The sequence below is a fragment of the Bombina bombina genome, chromosome 4 (assembly GCF_027579735.1).
Source record: "Bombina bombina isolate aBomBom1 chromosome 4, aBomBom1.pri, whole genome shotgun sequence".
NCBI classification, from domain to species: Eukaryota; Metazoa; Chordata; class Amphibia; order Anura; family Bombinatoridae; genus Bombina; species Bombina bombina.
Genome location: NC_069502.1, coordinates 406,385,856 through 406,407,996, shown reverse-complemented (window position 1 = coordinate 406,407,996; position 22,141 = coordinate 406,385,856). Strand labels below are relative to the sequence as shown.

The window sequence follows — 22,141 nt, the reverse complement described above, 5'->3', positions numbered from 1 at the left end:
CATCCTTAAGGTCTATCGTGGTCATAAATTGTCCTTCCTGGACTAAAGGAATAATGGACCTTATTGTCTCCATCTTGAACGAGGGAACAGACAGGAATTTGTTTAAACGCTTTAGGTCCAGAATTGGACGAAAAGTAGCCTCCTTCTTTGGGACCACTAACAAGTTTGAGCAGTATCCCAGACCTCTCTTTGCTGGAGGTACCGGTACAATGACCCCTAGGGCGAAAAGATCTCTCACACACCCTAGAAAAGCCTCTCTCTTCTGGCCTTGAAGACAGGTTTGATAAGAGGAATCTGCCCCTGGGAGGATGAGATTTGAAACCTATCCTGTATCCCTGAGCGATGACCTCCAGTACCCACGGCTCTTGCACGTCCACAAACCAAGCATCCGAAAAGAGTGAAAGTCTGCCCCCTACCAGATCTAAAGCCGGATCGGGGGGCCACCCCTTCATGCCGACTTTGACTTGGCGGACTTCTTAGTCTGCTAGGATTTATTCCAGGACAGGAGGAGGTTTCCAAGTTCCCTTGGACTGCTCCGGCTTTGCAGAGTCCTAACGAAAATTAGAATCTTATCCCTTAGGTTTGTTTTTCTTATCCTGCGGTAAAAAGGCACCTTTGCCTCCAGTAACCGTGGATATGATAGAGTCCAGGTCTGGACCAAAAAGAATATTTCCCTTGAATTGGAGGGAAATAAGTCTAGACTTCTAAGTCATGTCCACAGACCAAGATTTTAGCCAGAGTGCCCTACCGGTTAGCACAGAAAAACCTGAAGCCTTGGCATTCAGGCAAATAATCTGCATATTTGCATCACAAATAAAAGAATTAGCTACCCTTAAGCCCTAATTCTTTCCTGAATTATGTAGAGGGGCCCCTCAACCTCAAGCAACTCAGATAAGGAGTCGCACTAGTAGGTAGCCGCTCCCGCAACAACAGACGTTGCCGGTTGGAACAAGTATCCCATATGCTGAAACATTTTTCTTAAGAGTTTCCATCTTCTTATTCATGAGCTCTTTAAACGATGAACTATCCTCAAGTGGGATAGTAATGCGCTTAGCAAGCGTGGAGATAGCACCGTCTACTTTAGGGACAAACCCCACAACTGCAACTGAGAGTCTGGAATGGGAACAATTTCTTAAAGGAAGAAGAAGGGGAAAAAGAAGAACAGAGTCTTTCCCATTTATTTTTAATAATGTTCGCCATCTTTACGGGAAAGTCTGTGGTACAACCCAGTCCTCATAGACCTTATCTAATTTAAGAATACGAGGTTCTTCAGGTAATTTAGGTTCTGGAACTTCTAAAGTAGCCAAAACTTCCTTTAGCAGAAAGCTTAAGTGTTCAATCCTAAATCTAAAGTCTGGTTCTTCCGCAGCTGGAGGCTTAGTGGCAGCAGATTCCGACCCAGAAAGAGCATCCTCTGAAGTAGAAGAGGCGTCTTCATCATCGGATAATCTTGTATCAAATAAATCCAATAGGCTGGTAGATGACCCCTAGGAAGGACAGTAATATTTACCCTTTTGCTTGCGCTTAGCAGTGCGAGGTAAAGCACTAAAGGCCGCAGACACTGCCGTCTGTAACTGTTCAGTAAAGTCTGGCGGTAAAAGGGCCTCTCCAGATGTAGGAATAGGAGTGTTACGGGAAGCTGCATGTGTATTAGGAGATGAATGTAGGGTGCGCACCTCACAGAGGTAGAAGGCTCAGTAGTACTAAACATATTAGCTTTCTTTGATAAGATTACTTTATCAAGGCATGTGGAACATAATTGAGCAGGCGGGTATACCGTGGCCTCCTCACAATATAGACAGGTATTAGATTTAAGTAAAGAGGGAGTACCCTCTAACGTACGAGTCCTTAATAGCTTGCGCTTATAAAAAGGACTATAGACAAAGATAAATGGCAACTTTATACCCTCAATGGCTGGGGCACTCACCACCTCCTATGATCCAGGTCCAAGAGAGAAACCACTTTGTCGCCAGACACCGCACGGACAGGAAGAAGAGAATCACTACACCCGGTCACGTGGTGCGCAATGCAGGACCGCCCCAGCACCACTAAAAGCGCGCCAAGCCTAACTGGCTGCGCAGTGCTCCAAAATGAAAGTAAAACCTGTATCTGCCTGAGCCACATCTAACACATGTCACAGCATAAACACAATATTAAAAATATGTGATTAATCCCTCCTGTTCAATAATCCCCTTCTGGAGACATTGACTCCTTTTATCTGCATGGAATCGAGGGTTACACTGTGAACCTGCCTTCTAGCATTATCAAATGTGTATAAAACAATTAAACGATCTTACCGGAATCTATGCCGTGGAACAGAAACACAGCCTCTCAAGTTTGACAGTCTTGTAGCATAGCTCCTGACATGGACTTGAGTGATAGAAGCAGGCAGTGAAACTCGTCAACACTGATTGCTCACTGAGAGGCTGACAAGACTACTTAAAACTCCAGTCTCATTCCGAAGAGTACTAGCCTCCATAAGGAACTACTCTGTATCTTCTGACACTTCTCTGCCAACCTCCTGTGACGCAGTGTTAATTTTGACAGCAAGTTTCAACTTAGTCTTAGTCTTTTGACTAAAATGCCATTTTAGTTTTAGTCATATTTTAGTCATCTGAATTGTTTTAGTTTTAGTCTAGTTTTAGTTGACTGAATCTCCAATACATTTTAGTCGACTAAATCTCCAGTAGATTTTAGTCAACTAAAATCTAAGGGGTTTAGTTAAAGTGTAATGCATTATTTAAGCATTTCTCTATCATTTGCAAAATGATTACATACTCCAGGAGTAAACATAACACCTGTTAATATTTATGGTATTAAGGTTTAAACATGCAATACAGACACAGATTTAGCCGTTGTGATATGTAACATCTTTATTAAACTTAAAATTAAATAAAACCAAGTTTCATAAACAGAAGTGCAACTTTAAAATATAAAAAAAAACTGTATTGGCCATATTACCCAATATAAAAACTTTAACAGTTCTCTGTTAATAATTAAAACAAGTATCAAGAAACTCAACACAACAAAAAGTTTCAGCAGCTAGCACAGGCACAGTATAACTTAAACCCATATTCGTGGTTTATGCTTATTTCTATAGGAAGAATCAATTGATTGTTCACAGATTCAAAAACGTTTCAGCAACAATATTAGCACTGTTCTAGAACTTCCAAACTTATTATAAACTCCTGGAGTAAAGGTTTATTAACCTGTTTTCTGTTATGGTATTAAGGTTTGAACATGCAATACAGATTTAACAGATTTAACTGTTGTGGTATATAACATGTCTTTATCCTAAAATTTAATAAAATGAAGTTTCGTAAATTTTACAAAAGAGCAGTAATTGAATATGGATTGATTATAACACCTTGCATAAATTGTTTTTGTCAGCAAATTTTGATTTAGTTTTACTCATAGTCTTTTGACTAAAATGTCATTTTGATTTAGTTTTAGTCATAGTCTTTTGACTAAAATGTCATTTTAGTTTTAGTCGTATTTTAGTCATTAGAATTTCTTTAGTTTTATAGTCATTTTAGACTAGTTTTAGTCGACGAAATTAACACTGCTGTGACGAAAGGCAAAGAATGACTGGGGGATGAGGGGAGTGAGGGAGGTATTTAAGCCTTTGGCTGGGGTGTCTTTGCCTCCTCCTGGTGGTTAGGTTCCGTATTTCCCACAAGTAAGAAATGAAGCCGTAGACTCTCCTCATATTAAGAAGGAAATATTATTTACACACAACTACTGTAGTCATCAGAAAAAGTTGTAAAAGTTTCTCTAGGACCCCATTGCTCAGAAATGACATGACGTTACCATTGATTTTTGGTAATTAGGACGCTAATTGCAACTGCTCACCACACTTCTGAAATTTAATGCAGTGAAGGGGTTAATCAGTTAACTGTTAAAAAGGTATTTTAGTGCAGGGATTGCCCTCCCACATTCCTGATCTCTCCTAAATAGCTCTTTTCCCTCCCCCCTCTCACTGGTCACCATAATTTTCTACCATCTTAGGTACTGGCATGGCAGCCAGTATGCAGTTAAAAGTATTTGTTTTATTATTATTTATTGTAGTGCAGGGATACTTCCTCACCCTCCCACCTCCCTGATACCTCAGAAATAGTTATCTCCCCTCCCCCTCGTACTGCACACTGGATATTTGTTGCTGGCAGTATGCCAGAGTGCAGCCTGGGGGGAGGGATAGTGTTTTTTGTTTTTATTTATTTTTTCTGTTGTGTAGGGATCCACCCCACCTCCCCCTTCATGCGATTGCAGCATAAGAACCCACCAGCCCCTCTAATTTTCCCCTTTTCTGTAGTGTAGGGACCAAAAATCTTTCTGTAGCATAGGGAACCCCCTCTCCCTTTCTTTCCCCTCCTGTGATGGACCGCCCACCCGACCCCTCCTTCCCTTCCGAACCTCCCATGGCACCACAGCACTCCCTTAATAAGAAGGCAAGTGCCTTATTCCCCAGCTGCAGAATCCACAGTTAAAACTGACAGCAGGGAACGCAGCATGGGCCAAAGTATTGGAAGTAGGTACTACATAAAACACAGTACGCTGGACTTTGTGACTTCGTACCTACTAGGAAATCTTTGTCATAAAATGTACTGCAAATTTGTCTAATAGTGTTTTGGTTAGTTGTGCTCCCCATTCTCACAGCTTTTTTTTTTTTTTTTTTTAAATGACACACATCTTGGCCGGCCAATTAAAATAAACAGGCAAACTTACAAGTTATAATGCATATTAATATAACAATGTTGGTTATGCAAAGTTGGGGAATGGGCAGTAAAGGCGTCATGTATCTTTATAAACAATAATAAAATCAAGTAGACTGTGCCTTTAAAGTAGTTCTTAAAAAATGGAAAATATCAGCTGAAACTCTGCACATAAAATATCCGGTGTTATGTCGAAATGTGCGACCAGATGATCTGCGCATGCGAGCAGTTACGTCATTGCATTCCATGGGTTGCAAAATCCTAGAGAACAGCTCCAATCAGATTTTGCAACCGCAAAGTACACATGGGTCATAGGACAGTGGTTGCAAAATCCAACACAAAACAGCCGTCATTGCATTTTATGACAGTAGGAGTGTGCATGCGTGAGACGGTTTGCAGAACCCGACAGAACACTGGTGTTGTATGTATATACAAAAACATAATTTATGCTTACCTGATAAATTCCTTTCTTCTGTTGTGTGATCAGTCCACGGGTCATCATTACTTCTGGGATATAACTCCTCCCCAACAGGAAATGCAAGAGGATTCACCCAGCAGAGCTGCATATAGCTCCTCCCCTCTACGTCACTCCCAGTCATTCGACCAAGAATCAACGAGAAAGGAGAAACCAAGGGTGAAGTGGTGACTGGAGTATAATTTAAAAGATATTTACCTGCCTTAAAAAACAGGGTGGGCCGTGGACTGATCACACAACAGAAGAAAGGAATTTATCAGGTAAGCATAAATTATGTTTTCTTCTGTTATGTGTGATCAGTCCACGGGTCATCATTACTTCTGGGATACCAATACCAAAGCAAAAGTACACGGATGACGGGAGGGATAGGCAGGCTCATTATACAGAAGGAACCACTGCCTGAAGAACCTTTCTCCCAAAAATAGCCTCCGAAGAAGCAAAAGTGTCAAATTTGTAAAATTTGGAAAAAGTATGAAGCGAAGACCAAGTTGCAGCCTTGCAAATCTGTTCAACAGAGGCCTCATTCTTAAAGGCCCAAGTGGAAGCCACAGCTCTAGTAGAATGAGCTGTAATTCTTTCAGGAGGCTGCTGTCCAGCAGTCTCATAGGCTAAACGAATTATGCTACGAAGCCAGAAGGAGAGAGAGATAGCCGAAGCCTTATGACCTCTCCTCTGACCAGAGTACACGACAAACAGGGAAGACATTTGTCGAAAATCCTTAGTTGCCTGCAAGTAGAACTTGAGGGCACGAACTACATCCAGATTGTGTAGAAGACGTTCCTTCTTTGAAGAAGGATTCGGGCACAGGGAAGGCACCACGATCTCTTGATTGATGTTCCTGTTAGTGACTACCTTAGGTAAGAACCCAGGTTTTGTACGCAGAACTACCTTATCTGAATGAAAAATCAAATAAGGAGAATCACAATGTAAAGCTGATAACTCAGAGACTCTCCGAGCCGAAGAAATAGCCATTAAAAATAACACTTTCCAAGATAACAACTTTATATCAATGGAATGAAGGGGTTCAAACGGAACTCCTTGTAGAACGTTAAGAACAAGGTTTAAACTCCATGGCGGAGCAACAGTTTTAAACACAGGCTTGATCCTAGCTAAAGCCTGACAAAAGGCCTGGACGTCTGGATTTTCTGACAGACGCCTGTGTAACAAGATGGACAGAGCTGAGATCTGTCCCTTTAATGAGCTAGCCGATAAACCCTTTTCTAAACCTTCTTGTAGAAAGGACAATATCCTAGGAATCCTAACCTTACTCCAGGAGTAACCTTTGGATTCGCACCAGTATAGGTATTTACGCCATATCTTATGGTAAATCCTTCTGGTAACAGGCTTCCTAGCCTGTATCAGGGTATCAATAACCGACTCAGAAAAACCACGTTTTGATAAAAATCAAGCGTTCAATTTCCAAGCAGTCAGCTTCAGAGAAGTTAGATTTTGATGTTTGAATGGACCCTGTATCAGAAGGTCCTGTCTTAGAGGTAGGGACCAAGGCGGACAGGATGACATGTCCACTAGATCTGCATACCAAGTCCTGCGTGGCCATGCAGGCGCTATTAGAATCACTGATGCTCTCTCCTGTTTGATTTTGGCAATCAATCGAGGAAGCAGCGGGAAGGGTGGAAACACATAAGCCATCCCGAAGTTCCACGGTGCTGTCAAAGCATCTATCAGAACCGCTCCCGGATCCCTGGATCTGGACCCGTAGCGAGGAAGTTTGGCGTTCTGGCGAGACGCCATGAGATCTATCTCTGGTTTGCCCCAACGTCGAAGTATTTGGGCAAAGACCTCCGGATGAAGTTCCCACTCCCCCGGATGAAAAGTCTGGCGACTCAAGAAATCCGCCTCCCAGTTCTCCACTCCCGGGATGTGGATTGCTGACAGGTGGCAAGAGTGAGACTCTGCCCAGCGAATTATCTTTGATACTTCCATCATTGCTAGGGAGCTTCTTGTCCCTCCTTGATGGTTGATGTAAGCTACAGTCGTGATGTTGTCCGACTGAAACCTGATGAACCCCCGAGTTTTTAACTGGGGCCAAGCCAGAAGGGCATTGAGAACTGCTCTCAATTCCAGAATGTTTATTGGCAGGAGACTTTCCTCCTGATTCCATTGTCCCTGAGCCTTCAGAGAATTCCAGACAGCGCCCCAACCTAGTAGGCTGGCGTCTGTTGTTACAATTGTCCAGTCCGGCCTGCTGAATGGCATCCCCCTGGACAGATGTGGCCGAGAAAGCCACCATAGAAGAGATTTTCTGGTCTCTTGATCCAGATTCAGAGTAGGGGACAAGTCTGAGTAATCCCCATTCCACTGACTCAGCATGCACAATTGCAGCGGTCTGAGATGTAGACGTGCAAAGGGTACTATGTCCATTGCTGCTACCATTAAGCCGATCACCTCCATGCATTGAGCTACTGACGGGAGTTGAATGGAATGAAGGACACGGCATGCATTTAGAAGCTTTGTTAATCTGTCTTCTGTCAGATAAATCTTCATTTCTACAGAATCTATAAGAGTCCCCAAGAATGGAACTCTTGTGAGAGGAAAGAGAGAACTCTTCTTTTCGTTCACTTTCCATCCATGCGACCTTAGAAATGCCAGAACTAACTCTGTATGAGACTTGGCAGTTTGAAAGCTTGAAGCTTGTATCAGAATGTCGTCTAGGTACGGAGCTACCGAGATTCCTCGCGGTCTTAGTACCGCCAGAAGGGCACCCAGAACCTTTGTGAAGATTCTTGGAGCCGTAGCCAATCCGAATGGAAGAGCTACAAACTGGTAATGCCTGTCTAAGAAGGCAAACCTTAGATACCGGTAATGATCTTTGTGAATCGGTATGTGAAGGTAAGCATCCTTTAAATCCACTGTGGTCATGTACTGACCCTTTTGGATCATGGGTAAGATTGTCCGAATAGTTTCCATTTTGAACGATGGAACTCTTAGGAATTTGTTTAGGATCTTTAAATCCAAGATTGGCCTGAAAGTTCCCTCTTTTTTGGGAACCACAAACAGGTTTGAGTAAAACCCTTGTCCTAGTTCCGACCGCGGAACCGGATGGATCACTCCCATTAATAACAGATCTTGTACACAGCGTAGAAACGCTTCTTTTTTTATCTGGTTTGTTGACAACCTTGACAGATGAAATCTCCCTCTTGGGGGAGAGAATTTGAAGTCTAGAAGGTATCCCTGAGATATGATCTCTAGCGCCCAGGGATCCTGAACATCTCTTGCCCAAGCCTGGGCGAAGAGAGAGAGTCTGCCCCCCACTAGATCCGGTCCCGGATCGGGGGCCCTCGGTTCATGCTGTCTTTGGGGCAGCAGCAGGTTTCCTGGCCTGCTTGCCCTTGTTCCAGGACTGGTTAGGTTTCCAGCCTTGTCTGTAACGAGCAACAGCTCCTTCCTGTTTTGGTGCAGTGGAAGTTGGTGCTGCTCCTGCTTTGAAATTCCGAAAGGGACGAAAATTAGACTGTCTAGCCTTAGCTTTGGCTTTGTCTTGAGGCAGGGCGTGGCCCTTACCTCCTGTAATGTCAGCGATAATTTCTTTCAAACCGGGCCCAAATAAAGTTTGCCCCTTGAAAGGTATATTAAGTAATTTGGACTTAGAAGTTACATCAGCTGACCAGGATTTTAGCCACAGCGCCCTACGTGCCTGAATGGCGAATCCTGAGTTCTTAGCCGTAAGTTTGGTTAAATGTACTACGGCCTCCGAAATGAATGAATTAGCTAGTTTAAGGACTCTAAGCCTGTCCGTAATGTCGTCCAGCGTAGCTGAACTAAGGTTCTCTTCCAGAGACTCAATCCAAAATGCTGCCGCAGCCGTAATCGGCGCGATGCATGCAAGGGGTTGCAATATAAAACCTTGTTGAACAAACATTTTCTTAAGGTAACCCTCTAATTTTTTATCCATTGGATCTGAAAAGGCACAGCTATCCTCCACCGGGATAGTGGTACGCTTAGCTAAAGTAGAAACTGCTCCCTCCACCTTAGGGACCGTTTGCCATAAGTCCCGTGTGGTGGCGTCTATTGGAAACATCTTTCTAAATATTGGAGGGGGTGAGAACGGCACACCGGGTCTATCCCACTCCTTAGTAACAATTTCAGTTAGTCTCTTAGGTATAGGAAAAACGTCAGTACTCGCCGGTACCGCAAAGTATTTATCCAACCTACACAATTTCTCTGGTATTGCAACAGTGTTACAATCATTAAGAGCCGCTAAAACCTCCCCTAGTAATACACGGAGGTTCTCCAATTTAAATTTAAAATTTGAAATATCTGAATCCAATCTGTTTGGATCAGAACCGTCACCCACAGAATGAAGCTCTCCGTCCTCATGCTCTGCAAGCTGTGACGCAGTATCAGACATGGCCCTAGTATTATCAGCGCACTCTGTTCTCACCCCAGAGTGATCACGCTTGCCTCTTAGTTCTGGTAATTTAGCCAAAACTTCAGTCATAACAGTAGCCATATCTTGTAATGTTATCTGTAATGGCCGCCCAGATGTACTAGGCGCCACAATATCACGCACCTCCCGGGCGGGAGATGCAGGTACTGACACGTGAGGCGAGTTAGTCGGCTCGCTGTTTGGTGAAATTTGTTCAATTTGTACAGATTGGCTTTTATTTAAAGTAGCATCAATACAGTTAGTACATAAATTTCTATTGGGCTCCACCTTGGCATTGGAACAAATGACACAGGTATCTTCCTCTGAATCAGACATGTTTAACACACTAGCAATAACCTTGCAACTTGGTTACAATCTTATTTAACAAAAACGTACTGTGCCTCAAAGAAACACTAAACGATTAAATGACAGTTGAAATAATGAACTGAAAAACAGTTATAACATCAATCCTTAAAAACAACACAACTTTTAGCAAAGGTTTGTTCCCATTAGTAAAGTAACAATAATTAAATTTGAAACATAAAAATTACAGAGCAACGTTTTTAATCACAGTCAATATATAAGTCTCACAGCTCTGCTGAGAGAATCTACCTCCCTCCAAAGAAGTTTGAAGACCCCTGAGTTCTGTTAGAGATGAACCGGATCATGCAGGAAATACAAGAGTAACTGACTGGAAATTTTTGATGCGTAGCAAAGAGCGCCAAAAACGGCCCCTCCCCCTCACACACAGCAGTGAGAGAGAAACGAAACTGTCACAATTAAAACAAGCAACTGCCAAGTGGAAAAATAATGCCCAAACATTTATTCACTCAGTACCTCAGAAAATGCAAACGATTCTACATTCCAGCAAAAAACGTTTAACATAATAAAAACCTATTAAAAGGTTTAATGTACTTTTAACAGAGTAATTCCAGTGAAATACCATCCCCAGAATACTGAAGTGTAGAGTATACATACATGTCATTATAACGGTATGGCAGGATTTTCTCATCAATTCCATTCAGAAAATAAAAACTGCTACATACCTCAATGCAGATTCATCTGCCCGCTGTCCCCTGATCTGAAGCTTTTACCTCCCTCAGATGGCCGAGAAACAGCAATATGATCTTAACTACTCCGGTTAAAATCATAGTAAAAACTCTGGTAGATTCTTCTTCAAACTCTGCCAGAGAGGCAATAACACGCTCCGGTGCTATTGTAAAATAACAAACTTTTGATTGAAGTTATAAAAACTAAGTATAATCACCATAGTCCTCTCACACATCCTATCTAGTCGTTGGGTGCAAGAGAATGACTGGGAGTGACGTAGAGGGGAGGAGCTATATGCAGCTCTGCTGGGTGAATCCTCTTGCATTTCCTGTTGGGGAGGAGTTATATCCCAGAAGTAATGATGACCCGTGGACTGATCACACATAACAGAAGAAAATCACGCTCTAATATTCCGGCGTTTGTAAAAAAAAAAAAACATGAGAAGCGCTGATATAGGCGCATGCGCACTCCTCCCCAGTCACAAAATCCGACGACAGCTGTTTTTGTGTCGGATTTTGCAACCGCTGACCTACGTCACGTGCACTTCGGGGTTGCAAAATCTGATGTAAGCTGTTCTGAAGAATTTTGCAACCCATGGAATGTGAATGGAATGCAATGAAGTCTTGTCGCACAATCCGACAGAACACCGGCACTGTAAACAGTTTAGTTGTGTAGAGGTTTGTAGTAGTACAAAGTTATTTGGGGGGGAAAAACAAAAAAGAAACAAGGATCCCTTCTTATCATTTATTGACATCACATATAGACATTAAGCAGTCTCAGGATGCATCAGTAGTTTACATACTCATCTGTCCCTTTGGATCAGCTAAAATCCATCTTACAGGTGACCAAAGAGCTAAAATAATGTTATGCAAAAAAGGGTACATTGTGCAAATGCAAATATGATAAAGATATAAGATATAATTTTTGAATAATGTACATTGGGAAAATTTAAAAAAAAACAATGGTTTCAGAAAGTCAATGTAGTTACATCATAAGGCATACAGCTTTATCTTTACACACTATATATCTATCTTTTTTTGTATATCCACCTAAGAAGAGTAGACATTTACATTCATGTAAAAGGCTATATCATACAAATCGGAAAATATTGTCAAAATGAGGTGTTTAGGTATTGAATTAATTGCCAGGACAGTTACCAGCAATAAGATTTACTTAATATATTTGAATTTGTGGCACAGTACATATAATGCACAAATCATGTTTACTATATTTGAATATGAAGTGTTCGTATGTTATCAGATGTAACTTTAAACACAATTAGAGCATATAACTATGTTGCTATCTACCCTTTAACTAAAATGTTTATTTTCAAAAAATAGTAAAGAAATAAAGACTGATTCAAAATTCTAATGTTGGAAAAGCTACCCTTTTCACTCTTACTACTGCGCTGCTCAGCACTGTTCACCATACGTTACTTTTATCTGCACTCAAACAAATTAATAGACCATCCAATGAACATAACAAAATGTTTCTTATTTATAGGCATACAATATGAATGTAGCAAAATTTGCCTATCAAATTGTGACATGTTTCTTGCAAACCTCCAATTGACTCTTCGTAAATACCATTAAATACACCCGTATCCTGTACCATATTGGCAGATTCTTAATATGGTTACGCTGTTAAAATAAATTTGTGGGGGGGGGGGGGAAGCAGATCTTACAAAAAAATATGTTTAATAAACATGGAGAAAAAAAATCAAAGACTGTGACTAAAATAAACAGTGGTGTTTGCAGATACACAGCAATTATTGGAGGTGAAACAAAATGTGCAACAAAATCAAGTGCTAATTTAAAAAAATAAAGAATATATTTTCGGTATTTTATGGATAAGTGTTTGTTTTTTTCTCCTTACAGAATAGCTTCCATCTGAAAAAGCACAGTTCATAAAATGATCTTACTGATGCCAAGCAGTTTTTGCAAGATTAAACAGTATCAAACAACATCTTGTAAACAATACTTGGATTTCTGCCCTGCCAATTTCTGAAACTGTATATGCAGTACACACAAATAAATACTGTAATCAGAAATGGCTGCACTATTTAGAAGTCTGATGACGTAACAGTGAGAACTAAGAAGCATCATTTATAAATACTCCCCAACTTAGTCCACAATTTGCAAATCTTGACAGAGGCGTGGTAATAAATAGATCTTTTTCAAGCAGTGCAGTTCAGCATTCCACTATACCAGTTGTTCATTCATCTGCAGGTGATCAGAATGTGCTGTTTAAAAGAAAATACAACATTATACAATAGTCTTCTATTACGCCAGCCTTCTATTACATTTAAAATAAATGCTAAATTTAATGGATACAATTTAAATATATAAAACGATGTCCAAAATTAATATTTAAAAAAAAACACGCATTAAATATTAGTAACTATCACTATTAAAAAGGAACACTAAAGTTAAACTTTAACGATTCAGAATAGAAAGAGCATGTAATTGTAAACAACTTTATAAAAAACGTGCGCAAACTTTTTATATACACCCTTTATGAGGCACCAGCTCCTACTGAGCATGTGCAAGAATTCACATTTGTCATTGGCTGATGGCTGTCCCATAATGCAGGCGGAAAGAAAATAACTAACTTTGAAATTTCTCAGGAAATAAAAAAAAAATCTACTATCTACTACTCATTTGAAATTCAGACTAAGTGCCTTTGAGTTGTCTTTTCATTATGCATTTGTTGACTATGCAATTATGCTGTATTTAATAGTCTTAAATAAAATTGCAAATACTGCCCTATTCTAAGACTACCCTGAAACATCTCCCTCAGTTGCAAAATAAAAATGAAAGAACATCAAGGGCTGTAAAGAAGATAAAAAGAAGAAGAAAAGAAGATGTTGATGCTATAATTATGCACTCTGTGACACCAGAGAGGGAGAAAAAAAAAAAAATCTGATTTTTTATTTTATTTAAGTAAGGTTTGTTTGTATATTTTTAAATAAAATTATTTTTCGAGGAAACTAAAGGGATTTGGAACCAAAACAAATGTTTTGATTCAGACAGAGCATACAATTAAAAAAAAGGTTTCTGGTTTACATCTATTATCAAATGTGCTTAATTCCAATGGCATTCTTTGTTTAAGCGATAACTAGGCAAGTGTCTGGAGTACTGCATGACAGAAAATAGTGCGGCCATACAGAGCTCTTACAAATGGTGACTGCTGCCATATAGTGCTTCAGACTCATGCATGCTCCTGTGCTTACCTCCCTGGTTTTCAACTAAAGATACCAAGAGAACAAACAATTTGTTAATAGAAATAAATAAGAAATGTGTTTAAAATTGTATGCTTTATCTGAATCATGAAAACATAATTTATGCTTACCTGATAAATTTATTTCTCTTGTAGTGTATCCAGTCCACGGATCATCCATTACTTATGGAATATATTCTCCTTCCCAACAGGAAGCTGCAAGAGTCCACCCACAGCAAAGCTGCTATATAGCTCCTCCCCTAACTGCCATATTCAGTCATTCGACCGAAAACATGCAGAGAAAGGAAAAACCATAGGGTGCAGTGGTGACTGTAGTTCAAATGAAAAAATTACCTGCCTTAAAGTGACAGGGCGGGCCGTGGACTGGATACACTACAAGAGAAATAAATTTATCAGGTAAGCATAAATTATGTTTTCTCTTGTTAAGTGTATCCAGTCCACGGATCATCCATTACTTATGGAATACCAATACCAAAGCTAAAGTACACGGATGATGGGAGGGACAAGGCAGGTACTTAAACGGAAGTTACCACTGCCTGTAAAAAACCCTTTCTCCCAAAAATAGCCTCCGAAGAAGCAAGGTATCAAATTTGTTAAATTTGAAAAGTATGAAGCGCAGACCAAGACTCCGTCTTGTAAATCTGTTCAACAGAAGCCACATTTAAAAAAGGCCCAAGTGAAAACCACAGCTCTAGTAGAATGTGCTGTAATCCCTTCAGGAGGCTGCTGTCCAGCAGTCTCATAAGCTAAATGAATTATGCTTTTTAACCAAAAAGACAGAGAGGCTGCTGAAGTCTTTTGACCTCTCCTCTCTGTCCAGAATAGACAACAAACAAGGTGAACGTTTGATGAAAACTGTAGTAGCTTGTAAGTAAAACTTTAAAGCACAAACCACGTCCAATATTGTGTAATAGACGTTCCTTCTTTGAGGAAGGATTAGGATAGAAGCATGGAACAACTATCTCTTGAGTGATGTACTTGTTAGATACCACCTTAGGAAAAAACCCAGGTTGGTACGCAGGACTACCTTATCCGTACGAAGGACCAGATAAGGAGAATCACATTGTAACACAGATAACTTGGAGACTCTACGAGTCGAGGAATTAGCTACCCAAAAGGAACTTTCCAAGATAAAGATTGATATCTATGGAACAAAAAAGGTTCAAACGGAACTTCTTGAAGAACCTTAAGAATCAGGTTTAAGCTCCATGGCGGAGCAACAGTTTTAAACACAGGCTTGGATCTAACCAAAGCCTGACCAAATGCCTGAACGTCTAGAATACCTGCCAGACGCTTGTGCAAAAAAATAGACAGAGTAAAAATCTGTCCCCTTTTAAGGAATTAGCTGACAACCCTTTTCTCAAAAACATCTTGGAGAAAAGATAATATCCTGGGAATCCAGACTTTACTCCATGAGTAACCCTTGGATTCATAAAAATCAGATATTTACACCATATCTATGTTCAATTTTCCTAGAGACAGGCTTTCATGTCTGTATTAAGGTATCAATGACTGACTCGGAGAAGCCATGCTTTGATAACATCAAGCGTTCAGTCTCCAGGCAGTCCATCTCAGATTGATTCTATTTAGATGGTTGAAAGGACCCTGAGGTAGAGGGACCTGTCTCAGAAGCAGAGACCGTGATGGAAAGGATGACATGTCCACCAGATCTGCATACCAGGTCCTGCGTGGCTACGCAGGCGCTGTCAAAAACACCAAAGCCCTCTCCTGCTTGGTCTTGACCTCCGGAGGAAATCCCACTCCCCCGGAAGAAAAGTCTGACGACTTAGAAAATCCACCTCCCAGTTCTCAACACCTGGGATATGGATAGCTGATAGACAAGAGTGAGTCTCTGTCCAGTGAATTATTGTAAGACTTCTAACATCGCTAGGGAACTTCTGTTCCCCCTTGATGGCTGATGTAAGCCACAGTCGTGTATATTGTCCGACTGAGTATGATGTACCTCAGAGTTGCTAACTGAGGCCAAGTCTGAAGAGCATGGAATATCACTCCCAGTTCCAGAATATTTATTAGAAGGAGGGTCTCCTCCTAAGTCCACTATCCCTGAACCTTCAGGGAGTTCCAGACTGCATCCCAACCTAAAAGGCTGGCATCTATTGTAACAATTGTCCCATCTGACCTGCGGAAGGTCATACCCTTGGACAGATGGACCCGACAGTCACCAGAGAAGAGAATCTCTGGTCTCTTGGTCCAGGTTTAACAGGGGGACAAATCTGTGTAATCCCCGTTCCTCTGACTGAGCATGCATAGTTGCAGCGGTCTGAAATGTAGACGTGCAAACGGTACTATGTCCCTTGCCGCTACCATTAAGCCGATTTCATTCATGTACTGAGCCACCGAAGGGCGCGGATGGGATGAAAAAACACGGCAGAAATTTAGAAACTTTGACAACCTGGACTCAGTCAGGTAAATTTTCATTTCTACAGAATCTATCAGAGTCCCTAGGAGGGAAACCCTTGAGATTGGGGATAGAGAACTCTTTCCTTGTTCACTTTCCACCCATGTGATCTCAGAAATGCCAGTACTACGTCCGTATGAGACTGGGCAATTTGGATGTTTGACGCCTGTATCAGGATGTCATCTAAATAAGGGGCCACTTCTATGCCCCGCGGTCTAAGGACCGCCAAAGCGACCCCAGAACCTCCATAAAGATTCTTGGGGCTGTAGATATCCCAAAGGAAAGAGCTACAAACTGGTAATGCCTGTCTAGAAAGGCAAACTTGAAAAACGATGGTGATCTTTATGCATCACAATGTGAGGATAAGCATCCTTCAAATCCATTGTTGTCCTCTATTGACTCTCCTTGATCATATTTAAGATGGTACGAATAGTTTCCATCTTAAATGACGGAATTCTGAGGAATTTGTTTAAGATCTTTAGATCCAAAATAGGTCTGAAGCACTGTTCCCTCTAAGGTGCGCGGCAGCGCACCTTCCCTCTCTGTGTAGCGCAGGCAGTACATCAGGCCGCGCAAAACACAGAAGGAATGTAGAAAGTTTTTTTTTTTTAATTCATCACTGCAGTAGCCTTCAGGAAAACACAGCTGCAAGACGTTTGACAGAAGCACTGTTAAAAGGTCCCTCCATGTAGAACAGCTTAATCTGTTTCCTGTGCTACACTGAGGGGGAGGACCTAAGCTGACTGACAGCTGTGTGCATAAATCACACAGTGCTGTCAGAGACCAGAGAGATCAAACACAGATCAAAACGGAGGGCAGCAGGAAATAAGCATTTTTAGCTCACTGTGCACTGCTGGAAGCCGGTCACTGACATCTTACCGTTACCGGTAAGCCTTACTTGTTCCCCAGTAATATAGTACATGTGAGGGTCTGGGCAGGGTTTAACTGAGGATTTACTTAGGATTTATTTGTATAATGGAGGTCTGAGTGATAGTATATATTGTAAATAGAGTGGTGGCAGTAGGGGGTTAATTACAATATACCAGCAAAAAAGTTTGCTTGCCCTTTAAGATTTTGCAGAGAGTCGCTGGAGCTGACAGGGCACATTTGAGGAATCCGATGTCGGTCCTCTACACGCTGTAGTCAAGAGCTCCCTAATCTAAATGAAAAGAAAACAACATGTCCCGAGTCAATGCACATAATATATTTAAAGCTGCTCTTAGTGGTTAAACTTTGATCACTGAAGCAGGTCAGGCACAATTCTCCAGTCAACATCTGTCAGGGGTCAAATTATTTACACTGGCATCCAGCTCACAGAAATGACTGCTTCTGAAAAGTGAGTTGTGGCTACTATAATACCATGGTCCTAGTGCCCTTTCCTGATGTATTTCTGTAAATATGTGTATGAGAGTGTAAATGTGTGTGTATGTAAATGTGTATGTGTATGTAAATGCTTGTGTGTGTAAATGTGTGTATGTGTGTAAATGTGTATGTAAATGCTTGTGTGTAAATGTGTATGTAAATAAATGTGTGTATGTAAATGTGTATGTAAATGTGTATGTATGTAAATGCTTGTGTGTGTAAATGTGTGTAAATGTGTATGTGTATGTAAATGCTTGTGTGTAAATGTGTGTGTATGTGTGTGTAAATGTGTATGTATGCAAATGCTTGTGTGTGTAAATGTGTGTAAATGTGTGTATGTGTGTGTAAATGTGTATGTAAATGCTTGTGTGTGTGTGTAAATGTGTGTGTGTATGTAAATGTGTGTAAATGTGTGTATGTAAATGTGTATGTGTATGTAAATGTGTATGTAAATGTGTATGTAAATGTGTATGTGTGTGTAAATGTGTATGTAAATGCTTGTGTGTGTTTGTGTGTAAATGTGTGTGTATGTAAATGTGTATGTGTGTGTGAATGAATGAGTATGTGTATATGTATGTTCTGTGTGTAAATGTGTATGTAAATGTGTATGTAAATGCTTGTGTATGTAAATGTCTATGTGTGTGTAAATGTGTATGTAAATGCTTGTGTGTGTTTGTGTGTAAATGTGTGTGTATGTAAATGTGTATGTGTGTGTGAATGAATGAGTATGTGTATATGTATGTTCTGTGTGTAAATGTATGTGTGTGTGTGTCCTCTAATAGGATATATAATATAGTACCCATGGCGGGGGGGAGATATTGTCCCTCTTTGAACATTTCAAATGTTGGGAGGTATTAGCCAGATTCCCAGAGACAGATATGAGATGACGACAGAGAAGTTTGTAAGTGCGAGGGTGAGTGGGTAACGATGTCTGTCATGCATTCTTGCAGGGAAACAGTTAACTGTATGTCATTTATATCTGTAGCTGTCAGGTATTGGTCATCACCCAGCAAGTGAGGTTGCATTTTGTTTAAAAATGTATTGCCTGAGCCAGTATGTAATAATCTCTTATTATGGGCCTAATCTGATTATCACTGATTCGAATAATGATACCTATTACCTTTCTATTTCTGAAATATTTATCATGAATCGCTGTCACATACTGATATTCTGATAATTTATCAGAATATCAGTATGTGACAGTGACTCATAATAAATAATTCAGAGATATATAGGTAATTGTTATCATTATCATTTGTTTCTATAGATGGAAATACAAGGTACACTGTGTATGTGTGTGACTTTATACCTTTGATACATTGCTCAGTAAATTGGTAAAAAAACAAGCTGATGCCTACTACTAATACAATGGACATTAGCTGGTTTTATCTTACTTTGATAAATACCCCTCTTAAATATCATAGCAATTATGGAAAAGGCAATTCTGCATAGAACCAATTAAATAATAACATGTATTGATTCCAAAATTTCAGGCAAATTACTATTTCTTTAAACTGCTGCTTTTTTTCATATAAAGACCCATTACATTACATAATGATTGGAGTAATTATACTGTGTGTGTATATTTACATACAATGTCATATATATGTTTGGTATGCGGTTAAAGGGTTAGTGGAGGGGGTGGGCCTCTTTGTCCTAAAATGCCCGGGCCTCCTTTTGGTCCCAGTCCGGCCCTGGATAGAAAGAATGTCAGTGGAAGAAGTGCAGCCCTCCCTCCTCCGTACAGCAGAGCAGACACTGAAGGCAGCCGAGTAGGTGAGGTTGGAGATTTTCCTCACATGCCTTAAGTTACCAAGTTGGCATGATGGTAGCGTTTGCTGCAGGTTATCACAGTTTTAGAGGCAAATATTACTTCTTCTTCTGTGTTAACATGTTAGCCTTTATCAGCATTTGTTTTAAAATGTTTTACTGTTAACACATTAGCATTCATCTGAGATTTCTATAGGATCTCCCTGTTGTGTGATACAGCACTGTAAAATAGTTTTTTTCTTTCTTCATCAATATTTCAGTGCAACATTTCAGTCAAACTTATAACATAGGAGTAAAGTTAAAAATAAATGCTTTTGCATGTACATACATAGACAGGCTGCTGGTGACATTCCTTTCATTTACTGAACAGAAATAATGCATATGCATAGGAGTACACAGTCAAACCTTGCTATATGTGATACTATACTAGGGCATAATACCATAAATATATAATTTCTACTGGCAAGTGTATGAAAAAAAGGGGAAATAATTATTTTAAAAGGGACATTCCAGTCAAAATTAAAATGTGCATTAGTTTATTTTACTTTTGAATAGAAGCCTTTTTCATGTTCACCTGCCAGTGAAAGTTTGTGATAGTTAGAGGTTAATCAAAAACACACACAGGGTCATGAAATAGTGCACAATGCTCACACAACTTAGTCTAGCAATAGAAGAAGCTTTTTTGTCTTTTTTCCAATCCAGGATTCTTTTAACAAAAACAAACAAACATGCTAATCATTATTTAACCCCCTGGCTACCAGAGAGGATTGCAGCGTATTCATATACAATGCACTGTAGCCCTTTTTGGCAGATGTGGGGTTAAATTATGCTCACAAGGTGGTCTAGGCATCTGAGGAGGTTATGCAGGAGACTGACGCTTGTCTGTGTCACAAGCTGACAGTTTTGATATACAGTTTGAGCAATATCTGTAGTATTGTGTATTGCTATTGCTGCTTTTACATGAGGGTCTATTTAATCAGTATTGCTTCGGTGTGTGTATATATATATATATATATATATATATATATATATATATATATATATATATATATATACTCAATGCCACACACAAGCTGTATCAAGCCCGCACACAGAAAAAAATAATTGCACACACAAAAATTTTTTTAGAGGGAACATTGGTCTGAAGGTTCCCTCTCCTTGGGAACCACAAACAGATTTGAGTAAAAACTCTGTCCCTGTTCCTCTCTTGGAACTGGATGGATCTCGTACACAATGTAAGAATGCCTCCTTTATCTGGTTTGCAGATAATTGTGAAAGGCGAAATCTCCCCTTTTTTTGGGGGGGAATCTTTGAAATCCAGAAGATATCTCTGGGATATAAATTCCAATGCCTAGGGATCCTGGGCATCTCTTGCCCACGCCTGGGCGAAGAATGAAAGTCTGCCCCCTATAGGATCCGTTACCGGATAGGGGTCCGTTCCTTCATGCGGCCTTAGAGGCAGCAGCAGGCTCCTTGGCCTGCTTATCTTTGTTCCAGGTCCGATTGTCTCCAGACCGCCTTGGACTGAGCAAAAATTCCCTCTAGTTTTGCCTTAGAGGAAGAGGATGCCACACCTGCCCTGAAGTTTTTAAAAGGCACGAAAATTAGACTTTTTTTTTTTTTTTTTTTTTTGGCCCTTGATTTGGACCTATCCTGAGGAAGGGCATGACCTTTTCCTCCAGTGATATAAGCAATAATCTCCTTCAAACCAGGCCCGAATAGGGTCTGCCCCTTGAAGGGAAGTTAAGTAGCTTATTTATTAAAGTCACGACAGCTGACCATGATATAAGCCATAGCGCTCTGCGCGCCAGTATAGTAAAAAACAGAATTCTTAGCCGTTAGTCTAGTCAAATGAACAAGGCATCAGAAAACAAAGGAATTGGCTAGCATAAGCTTGTCAAATATATTCATCCAATGGAGTCGCTTAACTGTAAAGCCTCATCAAGAGACTCAACCCAGAACGCCGCAGCAGCAGTGACAGAAGCAATGTATGCAAGGGGCTGCAGGATAAAACCCTGTTGAATAAACATTTTTTATCCATTGGATCTAAAAAGCACAACTGTCCTCGTCAGAGGTAGTGGTACGCTTAGCTAGAGTAGAAACTCTTCTCTCCACCTTAGGAACTGTCTGCCAGAAGTCCCGTGTGGTGGTAACTATTAGAAAACATTCTTCTAAAAAATAGGAGGGGAAGAGAACGGCACACCTGGTCTATTCCATTCCTTATTAAAAACTTTTTAGTAAACCTCTTTAGGTATTGGAAAAACATCAGTACACACCGGCACTGCATATTATTTATCCAGTCTACACAATTTCTCTGGCCCTGCGATTGTACACATTCATTCAGAGCAGCCAAAGCCTCCCTGAGCAACAAGTGGAGGTTCTCAAGCATAAATTTTAAATGTAGAAATATCAGAATCAGGTTAAATCATCTTCCCTGAGTCAAAAAAAATCACTCACAGACTAAGCATATTGTGAGGTAGTATCATACATGGTTCTTAAAGCGTCTGTATGCTCTGTATCTACCCCCAGAGCTAACTGCTTTCCTTTAATTTCAGGTAGTCTGACTAATACTGCTGCCAGAATATTATTCACCACCTTTGCCATGTCTTGTAAAATAAACGCTATGGGCGCCCTTGATGTACTTGGCGCCATTTGAGCGTGAGTCCCTGAAGCGGGAGTCGAAGGGTCTGACACGTGGGGAGAGTTAGTCAGCATAACTTTCCCCT

General features: G+C 40.4%; 1 protein-coding gene across 1 annotated transcript in view; it reads right to left on the bottom strand.

The window, feature by feature from the left end:
* Nucleotides 1-11,354: 11,354 nt before the first annotated feature.
* PPP1R2 (protein phosphatase 1 regulatory inhibitor subunit 2) overlaps nucleotides 11,355-22,141 on the bottom strand; it is a 110,351-nt gene continuing 99,564 nt past the window's right edge. The window contains exon 6 of the mRNA XM_053710198.1: nucleotides 11,355-12,866. Within this exon, the coding sequence (XP_053566173.1) occupies nucleotides 12,826-12,866 (41 nt within the window). The 3' untranslated portion in view covers nucleotides 11,355-12,825. The remainder of the gene's footprint in view (nucleotides 12,867-22,141) is intronic.